Genomic DNA, 14482 nt, shown 5'->3' with positions numbered 1-14482 from the left:
ACATGTCAAAATATTTGTTATCTAAATTTATTTTATTTCTTTTATTTGTTAAACAAATTAGTATATTGAAACATACTGTATCTTAGTCAGTGTAAACACGTCAGTTGTTTCCCAAATCATACACGTATCAAGGAAAATTTCTTCTAATGTGTTATTTCTGATGAAGTACAGTCTTCAAATTGGCGCATACCATCTGGAGCAGTGTTTGAATATAGTGAATTAAATTTCCTCAGCTTGACAAGGAATACTATATGAAAGGGGAGAAAAAGTAATGTTTTAACAGTCATTAGCATTTTTATTATTCATTTCTAAAAATGCTTTCACAGTGCTTATAAAAAACATAGTAATAATGAAATGTATAGCTTATTACATTTTTGCTAAGTTATTCTTACCTGTATGACCAACTTGATATGGGAAAGGTTTAGCAACATAAGGTATTCTTATATTGGCAGAAGCAAGAACTGTTGAGATAAAATAAAATATGTAAATGACCAAAATTCTTTTAATTCAATTTGTTCTTGAAAAAATCTGCATCGAGCTTTTCATCCCTGTGTTAATTCTCATCCCCCCCCCCCCCAGACACCCAGCCTTGGGAACCTTAGCAACTTTCCCTGTTTCTTTCCTTTCCCATAAGAGGAGGACATGAATTTTATTTCATATTGTCATCCCTGAAGGAAAGCAATATCAAACATTGGTATTTAGACAAATCAACCATCAATAGACACCAAGAAATAAGCCATATTTACACACTATTCAAAAGAGACAACCAAAAGCTAAGCTGGAAACAAAAGGGGCAGAACACATCCATATCCTTTAGCAACCAAGACTCATAAAAGCAGGGATTAACACCAGGCAAACAATCAAACAAACAAAAAACAATACCCTAATCAAAGAACTACCAAGGAGACAAACTACATCTCCACCAACACTGGCAGGGCAACAAGTCTGTATATAAACAGGGAACAAACTTTAGACTAACTAGCACTGATGTTACCTAGTTAGGTAATTAAATGTCTGCAAGTAAACAACCATGCTCAGAGACCATTTAGGTCTCCATAGTTCATTCATAATGTGTGATTCAAGGAAGTTGTTATTTATCCAGCAAACTACAGTTAAGTAAACATGGTTTAGTATGCATAAATCCAACCTACCTCTTCTGAACAAGACATATCATTAGGTTACAATATTTCAGTTATTATTACAAAGAACCCAATTTATTTCCTACCTTCACTTCCTCTCTCTTCAGCAGAAACATCGTTTTCATAATGACAAAGAGTTTCATCATTGATATTTAGTTCAGATGCTATATTTTTAAGAACATTTCTCTTTTCCCATGTAGCTGGGCATATTAGCCAATCTCTATGTGTAACTTCCAAAACCTTTTCACAAAAAAGGGCTAATTTTCTGATCCGGATAGCTTCCATCAATTCAATAACCTGAGTGATACTTGTAGAAAAATAAATGATTATGTATATTGCCAATGAATTTCTAAAAATGTATTTTAGAATTTATTTTGTAGCCCAATTTTAATGCATAGTTATTCAATCTGGTATCACTGTTATTAGTGACATTCATTTTTCAGCAATGTTTATACAACTATAAACATATAACGTGTTAAGACATAATGTGAATTATTTGCTTTTGCTTAGACTAAATTCAGTCATTATGGTTTACTAAACAATGGTTAATTCACATCTTAGCATGATGTTTCAACCTTACTTGTCACTTTGGAAGGAACCATAAGGACCATCCATTCCAAACTGAAATGTACAGAAAACTAATTAAACCAGTCTTGATAGATGTCTAACCAGATGGAGAATCCACAACTTACATCAGTAAATTGGTCCATTATTATACCTTATCATATTGATGTTTTTTTTCCTTATATTTGAAATCTAAGTATAGGTAGTCCTTGAATTATGGCAGTAATTGGAACTGGAATTTCTATTACTAAGTGATATGGCCATAAATAATCCCAGCAGTCCCCATTGCGGCTGTTAACCAAACCTATTGGTCATTAGGTGAAAACCAACCTGATTCAAGCAATTCTGTTTGGTCTTCCTAACCCTAATCCTTGGTGAGTTAAGGATCTGCCTTCTTTATTTCCTTTCCAAGTCCTCTCATTTGCCTATCTCTCCCTCCGTCTCTGCCCTTTTGGCTGTCCTGCGCAGTGGAGAGGTGGTGGTGCTGGGGCTTCAGCAGGCTCAGCTGGCTACCACCACCCCAGGTCCTCTCTTTTACTCCCAATGCTACCAAGGAGCCCTGCCTCAAGCTTTGTGTCATAGTTAGTCACCCTAGTGCCACAGTGCAAAGCCCCAACTGCCCCTATACCTTATGTTCCATAGGCTTTGTTACTGTCTGCTGACCTTTGCTATCTTATACCCCAGCTTGACACGTTGGCTCTAGTTCTATGCGAGACAGCTGCTGGCCATGTCAGGATCTTCTTCCTGAGGCTGCATGTGTCATTCCCCAAATAGCATGAGGAGAACTGATGGGCAAAGCTATCAAAAGAGACCTAAGGAAAATAATTTCATGCAATTTCTGTTCCTATTTGATTTCATATACACATGCGTCACAGCCACTTTGCTGCCTTCTTTCCTGCAAAGTTGAAATGGTTCTGCATGTACATATACATGAAGCAACAAGGTGCAGCTTTAAGGCAGGAATATTTGTCTGGGAAAATATTTGTCTGCTTGAAAAGTTTGAAAGGGGTGCTTCATTCATGCATGAAATAGTTTCAAATGTTTTGCACAATTGTACTAAGCACTGAAAGCAAAACCTGGAGATTTAAGGAATGAATACTTACTTTGCAAAGTATACAATACAGACTCCCCCTTGTTTAAGACTTGGGAAAATTGCAGGCAAAGCATTCTGAGGAGAAAGCATGTCCAGAACTACCTATCAAAGGGGAAAGAAAAATATTAATATTGAAGTAAAACACAACAGGGATTGATTTTAATGAGTACTTGTATTAGAAGTACTTATTGTACTATAAGAATGTGACAGTATATGTTTTTAGCATAAAGTATATCAATGTTTTTAGCTGCACACACAAACCATAATGTCAGATTGGCAAGATTATGAGTTAATGATGATAAAACTAAAGGTGTTTGCTTATAGTGCTAATGGTATTATGTTTTAAGTCCCCAAGCCACTTTGAACAGGAAACTCTGACTTTAAGAAAACAAATACAGTACTTACAGCATCAAGCATTACAGATTTCAAATCCTCAGCTACAGTCAAAATATCTTGATTAATGAAATCCACATTATTTGGCCACTCTTTACCATGTCCTATTTTCCATGCATTACGCCATTGCCAAAAATTCTTCTCTGCCAATTTATGATGTTGTTTTATGATTTCATAACTTATAACATGACCTTGTGACCCAACTGAAAGCAGAATATAAACAAGTTGATTTATTTTTATATAAACAATTTCAAAAATGATACAGAAAATATTTAAATAGCCTCCTGCAGGGAAAACCCAAGATCTACCACCACTCTTTTCCTGTTTGATTTATATTACCTCCCATACCCGCCTTTCCTAATTTTAGCTGCCCTACCATTCACCTTTGACTAGTCAACAACCCTTAGTTGTTGATTTAAAGGGTCCTTATGGTGATATATAGTAAAATAACCCATCAGCATAATATCTGAGGATGGCAAGTTTCTCCAGGGATGTCGGCAATAGGTGACTACCCTTGAAATTGTCATTCACTCTTCTTCAGCCCTTAAGGAGCTGTTGTATTTCACCAAATTGTAGCACAGGTAAAAAAGATGACAAATAAACAATAGGAAAATGTGTGAAAGTTTCAGAAAGAAGCACCTTAGTAAAATCCTATAAATAGAATGCAATAATTGCATGACAGTATTATCTGAAAAGCATCTTCTCATATTTCATCTCAAATGTGGCTTTACCACCAAAAGGTGCATAATTTTTTACTTGTTTCAGACAGCATTATAGTGGCATGTTCAGACAACATATTAAATATGAACGATGGATTAAATATCAAAATATCTAAGGCATAACCCAACAACTGCAGCTATGATAGCAATGAAGAATGGAATCTATGCTGGAAATCTTGGTCTTAAACCCTGCTTCCTCCTACTAAAATGATAAAGTGGCAGGAATGAAATACATTTTTTTTTCTGCCTGAAGCCTGGCAAAAGATTAGCAATTGTATACATTAAGATGTCAAAAAGTCTGATTTAGTATAAAGAAACAATAAAAGATGGAAACAGCTGATACCAATAATGAAAACCCTGTCCAAAAACTGTCATTTTACCTGCTTTTGATAGAAATAAACTCATACTGCCAGAACCAGAACCAGCTTCCAGTACTGTGTCCCCTTGAGTGATATCCATTAACAGCAGCATTGTATTGGCATCCTATAGGTTAAAAGAACAAAGACGACAGATATTTCGAAGCTACTATTCAAATAGTAATGAGAGGGATGTTTCTTTAGTCTATCCAGTTTCAATTCAGATCAAATTAATATTCAGTATGACTGAACAGCAGCTGTGGAAGATGTTTGCACGCAACTCCTGCAGAGAACAGGATTGAATATAATTTTATATGTATAACAACGGAAGTAATTCCAACCAGAATCTGTAGGTCCCACTACAATTTCTGTTTATAGCAATAGCACTTAGACTTATATACCGCTCCACAGTGCTTTACAGCCCTCTCTAAGCTGTTTACAGAGTCAGCATATTGCCCCCAACAATCTGGGTTTTCATTTTACTGAACTCGGAAAGATGGAAGGCTGAGTCAACCTTGTAGTCTAAATTACCTTATAGTCTAAATTAGCCCAGGTACTTTCCAAATAAATAGATCAAGTCTGAATTCTCAGCAATTGCTATGCTGACTGGACAGTTCTGGGAGGAAAGAAAGTTCGAATGTCCAAGTTGGGGAAGGATGCCTTAAGATGAAGCAATAACAGTGCGTTTTCTCTCAGTTTTGGGCTTACTATTGCAGTGTTTCTCAACCTCAGCAACATTAATGTGTCTGGATTTAATTCCCATAATTCCCCATGAAAGGATCATTGGGCTACAAAGGGAATCATACCAGACGGGGACTAAAAATACGGGGAAAGACTGATGTGGGTAGCCAAGGAAAGAAATAGGAAATATATACACCAGGCATAAAAGATTGTGCTACCTAGTGGCACTGAGGGAGGCGAAACGTTCTTACGTTTCCACCCTCATTGCTTCGGCAGATAACCGCCCGGCCGCCCTGTTTCGGGTGACCCGCTCTCTCCTACATCAGGAGGGGCGGGATGACCCCTTGCAGGGACGTGCCGAGGAGTTTAGTGGTTATCTATAAGATAAAATCGTTTGGCTTCGGGATAGTTTGGACCAAAATTGCGATGATCCAAGTGAGATGACGGAGACGCGTCTTGTCGATGTTCTTTGGGATGAGTTTGATTCTGTGGCTCTTGAGGACATGGACAGGCTACTGGGGAGGTTACATGCCACTACATGTTTACTGGACCCGTGTCCCTCCTGGCTGGTGCTGGCCACTCAGGAGGTGACACGAGGCTGGCTCCGGGGAATTATAAATGCTTCGTTGTTGGAAGGGGTTTTCCCCGCCGCCTTGAAAGAGGAGGTGGTGAGACCCCTCCTCAAGAAGCCTTCCCTGGACCCAGCTATTTTGGGAAATTATCATCCAGTCTCCAACCTTCGCTTTGTGGCGAAGGTTGTAGAGAGTGTGGTGGCATGGCAGCTTCCCCGGTACCTGGATGAAGCTGTCTATCTAGACCCATTCCAGTCCAGCTTCCGGTCCGGATATAGTACGGAGACAGCTTTGGTCGCGTTGATGGATGACCTCTGGAGGGCCAGGGATAGAGGTTGTTCCTCTGCCCTGGTCCTGTTAGATCTCTCAGTGGCTTTTGATACCATCGACCATGGTATCCTGCTGCACCGGTTGGAGAGTTTGGGAGTGGGAGGCACCGTTTATCGGTGGTTTTCCTCCTATCTCTCTGACTGGTCGCAGATGGTGTTGACAGGAGGGCAGAGATCGACCGCGAGGCGCCTTACTTGTGGGGTGCCTCAGGGGTCGATTCTCTCGCCTCTCCTGTTCAACATCTATATGAAGCCGTTGGGTGAGGTCATCAGTGGCTTTGGGGTGAGTTACCAGCTGTACGCTGACGATACTCAGCTGTACTTTTCCACCCGGGGCCACCCCAACGAAGCTGTCGAAGTGCTGTCCCGGTGCCTGGAAGCCGTACGGGTCTGGATGGGGAGAAACAGACTCAAGCTCAATCCCTCCAAGACCGAGTGGCTGTGGATGCCGGCATCCCAGTACAGTCAGCTGCAACCGCAGCTGACTGTTGGGGGCGAGTCATTGGCCCCAACAGAAAGGGTGCGCAACTTGGGCATTCTCCTGGATGGACGGCTGTCGTTTGAAGACCATTTGGCGGCCGTCTCCAGGAGAGCTTTTTACCAGGTCCGCTTGGTTCGCCAGTTGCGCCCCTTTCTTGACCGGGATGCCTTATGCACGGTAACTCACGCTCTTGTCACTTCTCGTTTGGATTATTGCAATGCTCTCTACATGGGGCTACCCTTGAAGTGCACTCGGAGGCTTCAGGTAGTTCAGAATGCAGCTGCGCGGGTGATCGAGGGAGCCACACGTTGCTCCCGTGTAACACCGCTCCTGCGCAGTCTGCACTGGCTACCTGTGGTCTTTTGGGTGCGCTTCAAGGTGTTGGTTACCACCTTTAAAGCGCTCCATGGCTTAGGGCCCGGGTATTTACGGGACCGCCTGCTGTTACCTTATGCCTCCCACCGACCCGTACGCTCACACAGAGAGGGTCTTCTCAGGGTGCCGTCCGCCAAGCAATGTCGGCTGGCGGCCCCCAGGGGAAGGGCCTTCTCTGTTGGAGCACCTACCCTCTGGAACGAACTTCCCCCTGGTTTGCGTCAACTACCTGACCTTCGGACCTTTCACCGTGAATTGAAAACGCACTTGTTTATCCAAGCGGGACTGGCCTAAATTTTTTAAACTTTTTGAATTTTAAATAATTTTAATTGGGGTATTTTATGAATTTTATGGGTTAAATTTGACGGTTTTAAATTTTCGGCCATTTATAGAATATGTTATTTTAACTTTCTGTTTTAATCTGTATATTGTATTGTTTTTTTATAATCTGGCTGTACACCGCCCTGAGTCCTTCGGGAGAAGGGCGGTATAAAAATCGAAATAATAAATAAATAAATAAAATAAATAAGATTAGGTAGGGAGTTATGTTGGGTCCTAAAAAGCCAAATGCCTATTTTACTAATTCTGTTTTCAAAATGAGCCCACAAGATCTCAGTGGAGCCCGTTGAAACAAAGGGAACTGTAACATACTTACCAGTCCCTAGATTTGGAATTGGGGAGTGCCGAACAATTAATATATACCTTCGGAGAGATGATGGAAGGTTTTCGATCCATTAGCAGCACATATTCCTCTAAGGATGGCCTCCGAATCAGCAAGATTTTCCCCTGGGACGTTTGGAACAGCTGTCCAGGGAGTCTCCCTACAATCTCAGAGAATCTAATGAAACCCAAATTAGTATTACACATTCCGGTATCAGTGAGCAGGCACTGGATCTTCCATTTCGTGCCGTGTTTTCGATGACCCTCTATTAGAATCAGCTCCCCAACTCGGAAGGGGCAGTTCCTTGAGGACGCATTTTTAATTTTCTCAGCCAGCGAGCCTCGATCCAGCTGGGAATCTGCTCCAGGAAAGACTCCCTCCTCTGTGACGCCCGTTTCGTATTCCTGAGACTTGGATTCCTTCACCTCCGCGCTTCTCAGAGCTCTGATCTCCGCAGAGAGAAGCTCGGGGGGCTCAGCGTTTCTAAGCATCTGGCTCAGCCTTTCTAAGGGCGATAGCGACCCTCTCCAAGCTCTGCTCGTCGCCCTCGACCTAAGGGAGTCCGGCTGAGATTTAGGGCTAACCTGTTCTGGGACCTCATCCCCTTCGTCTCCGCCCCCCGCCGAGGCAGAAGATACCCGGCGACTAACGCCCTGGGAATCGACTGTGGGCTTTCCTTGCAGCTGATGCCGGTGCGCTTTGGAATGACCGATGACCATCCCTGGCATTCCAGCGCGGAGATGCAGCCCTTTTCTCCCAGCGTCGCGTAAGGATCGATCCTCTCTCATCTTGGTCCGGAGCGATGCCCAAGTCGTCCCTTGCGATGCCCCCAGACCCAGCCTTTGCCAGCAGCAGGCCATCATGGCTTCGGCGAGAGCAGATGCCGCCAAGTCACCAATCTTTTATGCTTGGCTTGAGGGAACTCGCCATTCTACAACTCTGCCGAAGGTACCATGCTGATTGCAAGGCAAACAGGACGCAGACGGGAGTTTTTCTTCCCGGGCGAGCTGCGGAGCCAATCGCAATTCAGTCAAAGGGGCCTTTCCGAAAAACTACCGTAGGTTTCCTCTTCAGCTTCCGGTTATGAATGGACTCAATTGGGTGGTGGTGGTGGAGGGCTAAAGGCAGCGTGGGTACGTATATTAATAGAAATACTAAGCGAAAGGAGGCGGATGAAAGGATGTCTGTCGTTCGCTATGAGGTTTGGAACAAATGAGACTCTTCTCTAAGATACAGATTCTCTCAATGCCTCTTGAATTCTGCCCCTCTATCCTTTTCCAAGAGAAGTAGAGATTTAAATGGCTTTGCTTTCTTCAGTACTGCATCCCCATGACGGGAAAATGTGCCTGCTTAATTTCACAGAGTAATGATCTAAGAACCGTGTTCCGGTGTTTCCCAAGAACGAATCTAAATTGCAGTACGCGGATCCTCAGAATGGAGGAAACACAACGAACTCAACGTTTTCTTTCGTTTGAACTAAACCTATGCATAACTTGCTGGAGTGGCGGTATCTGACTTTTGCTTTTAGACCTAACCAGCAACTAAACGTTAAGCATTTTTTTTTCTTTTTTTCTTACGTTGTACGTATTTATAGTGGTCTTGCCCGCATATGGAAACCTGTTAACTGCAATTGAGAACCGAATGTTGGGATATAAAACCATTGGATCTTAGCCCTGTGGGGAGACAAGTACAAGGGATGATGCTTATGTTCTGCGCCGGCTGAGTGTCACGTGGTTCTCGACAAGTCGTGTTGGGATGTGTTTTGATTCTTCTATAAATTACCTTTGGGCTTGCCTGTCGTCCCGTTCTCTTCAGAGATTTTCCCCATTCCCTTGATTGATTTGTTTATTTAGGAGGCTAAATATACTCGGCCCTCCTTTGCTTCTTGTGTGTAATCCAACTATGGATTGCATAAAGGAAATTTGATACTTTCTGTGCGGAAAACACTACTGGCCTCGCGATAAAGCCGTACATGCGAATCTATTTGTTTGATGATTTAATTGATGAATAAAAAAAAGGGAGAAGTAAACAGCTCTGACTCCTCATTCGGTTGAAATGAAATGTGACAACCTTGCAGCCGTTATTCTTACTCTGGCCACAGTATCTTTAGAATAGAATAGAACAAAAATTTTTACTGGCCAAGTGTGATTGGACACACAAGGAATTTGTCTTGGTGCATATGCTCTCGGTGTACATAAAAGATATGTTCATCAAGAATTCTAAGGTACAACACTTAATGATAGTCATAGGCTACAAATAAGCAATCAGGAAACTATCAATATAAATCATAAGGATACAAGCAGCAAAATTAGTCATACAGTCATACAGTCATAAGTGGAAAGAGATGGGTGATGGGTACAATGAGATTAATAGTAGTGCAGACTTGGTAAATAGTTTGACTGTTGAGAGAATTATTTGTTTAGCAGGTGACGGCGTTCAGGGAAAAAAACTGTTCTTGTGTCTAGTTGTTCTGATGTACAGTGCTCTATAGCATCATTTTGAGGGTAGGAGTTGAAACAGTTTATGTCCAGGATGTGAGGGGTTTGTAAATATTTTCACAACCCTCTTTTTGGCTTGTGCAGTATGTAATTCAATTATGAAAAGATGAAAAGATTCCTATTGATGTCTGTCTTTGCAATTTTTAAAAAATTGGGATCTGTCAATTGATCCTTGATCCCAAAGGCATAAGTAAAATTGATGAATGAGACAGAGTTGCTTCGTATGTCTGCTGGTATATTGCTGGATAAAAGCCTTCAGGAGTGGCACAATGATCTACTGTGCTTTATGAATCTTGCCTGTTCTGAGTAGAAAAAAATTCTTTCAATCATGTAATTTAGTCAAGAGATGTAGAGCATAAAGTTAAGAAGAAATATCCAGAAGGCTAATTGGATGTTATTTGGCAAGATCATGCCTGCTGTCCTTTTAAAGGACTGGGTCCATAATACTTGATTTCCAATTAATAAATACAACATAAGCTTTATCTATTTCTGAAAAAAGTTTAGAATTCTTTATGTAATTCTATATTTTGTAAATCTTAATGCATTTTTCTTTTTCTTCATTCTTTTTTTCAGCTTTAACTCTTTAAGTTTCTTTAAAAATGAATCTTTTTAAATGCAGAAAGAGTAAATGGGTTATAAGGAGTTTAAAATAACATCGACAGCACATTTTAAATATGTGAAAGGATATCTTCTAGAGGATGAACAGTTCCACTATGATACAGTGAACATGGAATTAAAAGTTCATTCCTATCAGAGTCTACTCATATGCATCCCACCAATTGGGATTTACACATGCCTGGTATTTGTTTCAAACAAGTGAATTTAGGACTGTAACAAAAGTAGGCAACATAGAGAAATGTGGCTGGTTTGTGGAACCATCAAGCTATTTACACTGTTTTCCTTCACATCTATTTCTCCAGTTGCTGATGCTATTTAGAACAGTGCTTTTAAGTCTTCCATGCTCTCTGAGCTTGATTCTCTTCTTGCAGACGTTCCACCGTACTAGGTTAGCATCTAGTTGGGTAATAAAAATGTCTTCAAGAAAACAACCAAACTCAGAGAGCAGCAAAGACTAAACCAGTTCAATCTTGAGCTATAAACAATTCTCTTCTATTAGACCAGGGGTCTCCAACCTTGGCAACTTTAAGACTTGTGGACTTCAACACCCAGAGCAAAGTGGCTGAGGAACTCTGGGAGTTGAAGTCCACAAGTCTTAAAGTCGCCAAGGTTGAAGACCCCCGTATTTGGCCTAGTGCTTTTCAACCGGGGCAACTTTTTAAGATCCGTGGACTACAACTCCCAGAATTCCGCAGCCAGCTGGTTTCGGCCGATTGTAACTGAGCTCTTATTACGATGAAACGTTATGAACAATTATCAGTCGGGATTCCAGCAGCCCAATTCAAAGATGAGGCTTGTCCCTGATTTCTAAATCGGCTCCCAGCTGTGTGGCTCCATTCCTGGGCTAGTTCATTTGGAAGAAAGCCGGAGGCTACACAAACCGACTCCCGACGTCTTTGAAGCGTCGGGATGACGGATGGCAGCGCGTCGGAGGTTGCGAGTGCGCGTGCTCGGGAGGGGGGGGAAAGAGAAAAAGGCCGACCACGTGGCTGCGCGCCTGCCTGCTGGGAGCAGAGAGGGCCGGGCCTGCAGCGAGCGCCATGGCGGCAGCAGCAGGAGCGAGAGGAGAAGGCGCTTCGGCGGGCGAGCGGGAGCAGGCGGCGGCCTTCGAGAGCCCCATCTACGTGACAGGAAGCCCCTGTGCCTTTTCTCCCCACGAGCGGCGCTTGTTGGCTCTCTCTGGGCCGGACGGGCGGCTTCGCGTGTGGGAGACGGCCAGCAGCCGCCTCCACCACGAGTACGTGCCCTCTGCCCACCTCAGCGCCGCTTGTACCTGCCTGGCCTGGGCACCGCCGACCGTCGGAGGAGGCCGACCGCCTCCCAGCAAGGTATTCCAAGAGTGGGCTTGCCCGGCGGCGGCGGCCTCACCGTCGCCGTAAAGGAACATCCTGCGTTGCGTTTGCTGGGCCTGGGCCTCCGTTCCCGGACCATGTGGAAGCGCCCATCCCCAGCAGCGAGGCGGGCCTGTCACTGAGGGCAGCGGGGGTGGGTTGGGACAAAAAAAGACGGTGGTGTGTGTGTGAAACCAATTCTCTTAAGTGGGATAAAATCACAGCTCCCACCACCCTTCGCGTGCGGATTGGAGCCACGTGCCATTAGGACCTCCGCAGCGCTCTGCTTTTTCTTAAAGACGGAGGAGCCCCCGTGGACGACTACTCTTTCCCCCCCCCCATTGCGTCACCGTTCTCTGTAGGGGGTTCGGGCCTCTCCTCAAAGCAGCCCCGATTTCTCCCCCCCCCCCCGGCCAGGATTCTTCAGAGTGGGAAGCAGCACATGTGTGCTCTCCTGACTCCGCCCCTCCACAATGCATGGAGGCTTGAAGAGCCGAAAAGAAGACGCCGCTTCTGCTGCTGCTTTGAAATGCGTCAGGGGTTCACGCCACCCGTGACTTGGCAGCCTCACCCCTGTCTGAAAAAACGATTTAGTTCTCTTTCTTCTTCCCCAGCGGGTGGGGTGGGTGAGGTTTTCGTACAGAATTCGGAAGATAAAAAGCATCGATCTTGGGAAAAGGAAAGCCACGTCGAAACCTACTGTGGGTCTAGTTTTTTGAGCATTAGCAAGCACATTGGGGAGCCACCTCTGTTCTTCCCCAATTTGTTCATAACTTAATGGCTTGGCATCGGACTCTGCTTTGGTGCGGCGAATACCTTGCGCCCAACAAAGCTTCGGTTTTGCAGCATTATTTATGTGCAGTTTTAGTGTCGTCCAGAAATGTCGCCGGAAGTGGGTTTTGGTTTTAGGCTGGACTTCCTAAAGACAACTTTTTAGCTCTGATCTCCATTCCAGCTGTAATCCTAAGTGACCTCTTTAGTTACTCCAATTTTGATGGAGAGTTTTAGAGTGTAAAGCAGTGGTGGGATTCAAATAATTTAACAACTGGTTCTCTGCCCTAATGATTTCTCTCAACAACCAGTTCACCAATCTGCTCAGAAAGTTAACTGGTTTGTGATGCAAACTGGCTGAATCCCACCACTGGTGTAAAGCCTATATATTATTCTGAGTTGGCTTTCTGACTCTCTGTGATACACATGTGTGCGTGTACCCATATATGCACATCTACTTAATTTGTGCTCTTATTTTTTCATAAAATATATGGGCCTTTGAAAAGAATTTTACATTTCTCCACTCCATCAGGCTTGAAAAATCTGTAGAGTTAATTGCTAAAAATCATCTAAAAGTAATTTGTAATACCTGTTTATAAATTCAGACAATTAAAATGCTTTTGAATATTTTTAAAGCTTTATTAATCACAGACTAGTTTTTCAAGAACCTTATGCACCTTATGCATTTTATTTCAATAAATATAAGTAAAGTGGCAAAATAAAGTATTTAACAGAGTGAGAATGTGGGAGTACTGCTGCTATATTGAGATTACAATCCTATTTAGGTTGCTTGAAAGTGATTGAAAATGTGAAGATTGTTACTGATGAGAGAAGCTTGCTGGTTTATCAAAGGGAATTTAAACATGTAAATGAAAAAGAGCATTTGCTGAATAAACATTCCTGAAAAGGAAAGGCTTGTAATGGAAAGAAGAGAGTGCATGTTCCTGTACCCCATTTTTTTCCACTTGAACTTTCCCTGTGTATTACCACTTTTTAAAAAAGCAGATTTTAAAGTTTATCCAATTACTGCATCATTTCAGGTATGCAAAGTTTATGCTACTTGCAAAAAAAATTCATCCTTGTGCAAATACTAAAATCCAAAAATTTAATTTCATATTCACAACTCAATACGATTTTCATTATACTTAAGTCTCAAATAGTCAATATATTGGCCTTCATTTACTCTTGAATTGTAATTCTTATAGTTATCAAAACTAGGATATATTGTAAATTTTAATGTTTTAAGAGAGACCTGGTGACCTGTAAAACACTCACCAAGAAAATTCTGTGGAAAGAGTGTAAGACATCTAGAGTGCTCAACGATAGACAAGAGGAATCCCAGTTGCTGAGGCAGCCAGTGGTGAACACAGATATCTGTGTTGCACAGAGATACATGGGGTAGCCATGTTGAACATCAGAGGTGTGAGTTGGTAAATTAAATATTGTCAAACGTGAGATGATCAGATTGGAAATTGATCTCCTTGGTGTTAGTGAGTTACTTAGGTTGGACTTTGAACTATGAAACAAGTGTCCAAAAAAGACATTGTTTACAACCTGGATGACTTAAATGCAAAAATTGGCAAACAAGTGGAGACAGGCATCACTGGTTGTTTTATACTAGGTGAAAGGAATGATGCAGGTGATTGATTTTGCTAAGAATTGTCAAATTTAGGATCACGAATGTATAGTTCAAACAGCACAATCGCCACTTATACACTTGGACCTCATCAAATGGACTTCACCATAATCGGATTGACTATGTCCTATGCCATATCCAAGTGCTGATTGTGGTTCAGGTCATGAACTGTTGATGGCAAAGATTAGTCATACTATGCAGCATCAAAAAGGCAGTGCCTCCAAAGAAGTTGGATGTCTCCAAAATCTCTGCTACATATACAATT

General features: G+C 42.5%; 2 protein-coding genes across 2 annotated transcripts in view; one reads left to right on the top strand and one right to left on the bottom strand.

Moving 5' to 3' along the window:
• Positions 1-14: 14 nt before the first annotated feature.
• TRMT61B (tRNA methyltransferase 61B) lies at positions 15-9353 on the bottom strand. Its single transcript, XM_058162157.1, has 7 exons — positions 7405-9353; positions 4289-4391; positions 3202-3392; positions 2807-2898; positions 1226-1446; positions 393-461; positions 15-247 (listed from the first exon to the last, which is right to left on the bottom strand). Exons 1-7 carry the CDS (start codon positions 8224-8226, stop codon positions 144-146), a joined length of 1602 nt encoding a protein of 533 aa, XP_058018140.1. The 5' UTR covers positions 8227-9353; the 3' UTR covers positions 15-143.
• Positions 9354-11461: 2108 nt separating this feature from the next.
• WDR43 (WD repeat domain 43) overlaps positions 11462-14482 on the top strand; it is a 28119-nt gene continuing 25098 nt past the window's right edge. Inside the window, exon 1 of the mRNA XM_058162028.1 lies at positions 11462-11807. Coding sequence (XP_058018011.1) covers positions 11520-11807 — 288 coding nt within the window. The 5' untranslated portion in view covers positions 11462-11519. The remainder of the gene's footprint in view (positions 11808-14482) is intronic.

The sequence above is a fragment of the Ahaetulla prasina genome, chromosome 1, assembly GCF_028640845.1.
Source record: "Ahaetulla prasina isolate Xishuangbanna chromosome 1, ASM2864084v1, whole genome shotgun sequence".
Classification (NCBI taxonomy): domain Eukaryota; kingdom Metazoa; phylum Chordata; class Lepidosauria; order Squamata; family Colubridae; genus Ahaetulla; species Ahaetulla prasina.
This window is presented reverse-complemented; position numbering and strand designations above follow the sequence as displayed.

What these genes read in the sequence shown, in the direction of transcription:
- TRMT61B (XM_058162157.1), bottom strand. Translation starts at nt 8,226, where the DNA reads ATGATGGCCTGCTGCTGGCAAAGGCTGGGTCTGGGGGCATCGCAAGGG. An exon ending in TGTATTGTATACTTTGCAAA is followed by an intron (nt 1,447 to 2,806) that starts GTAAGTATTCAT and finishes TTTTTCTACAAG; the next exon opens with TATCACTCAGGTTATTGAAT. An exon ending in ATATCAAGTTGGTCATACAG is followed by an intron (nt 248 to 392) that starts GTAAGAATAACT and finishes CCTTTCATATAG; the next exon opens with TATTCCTTGTCAAGCTGAGG.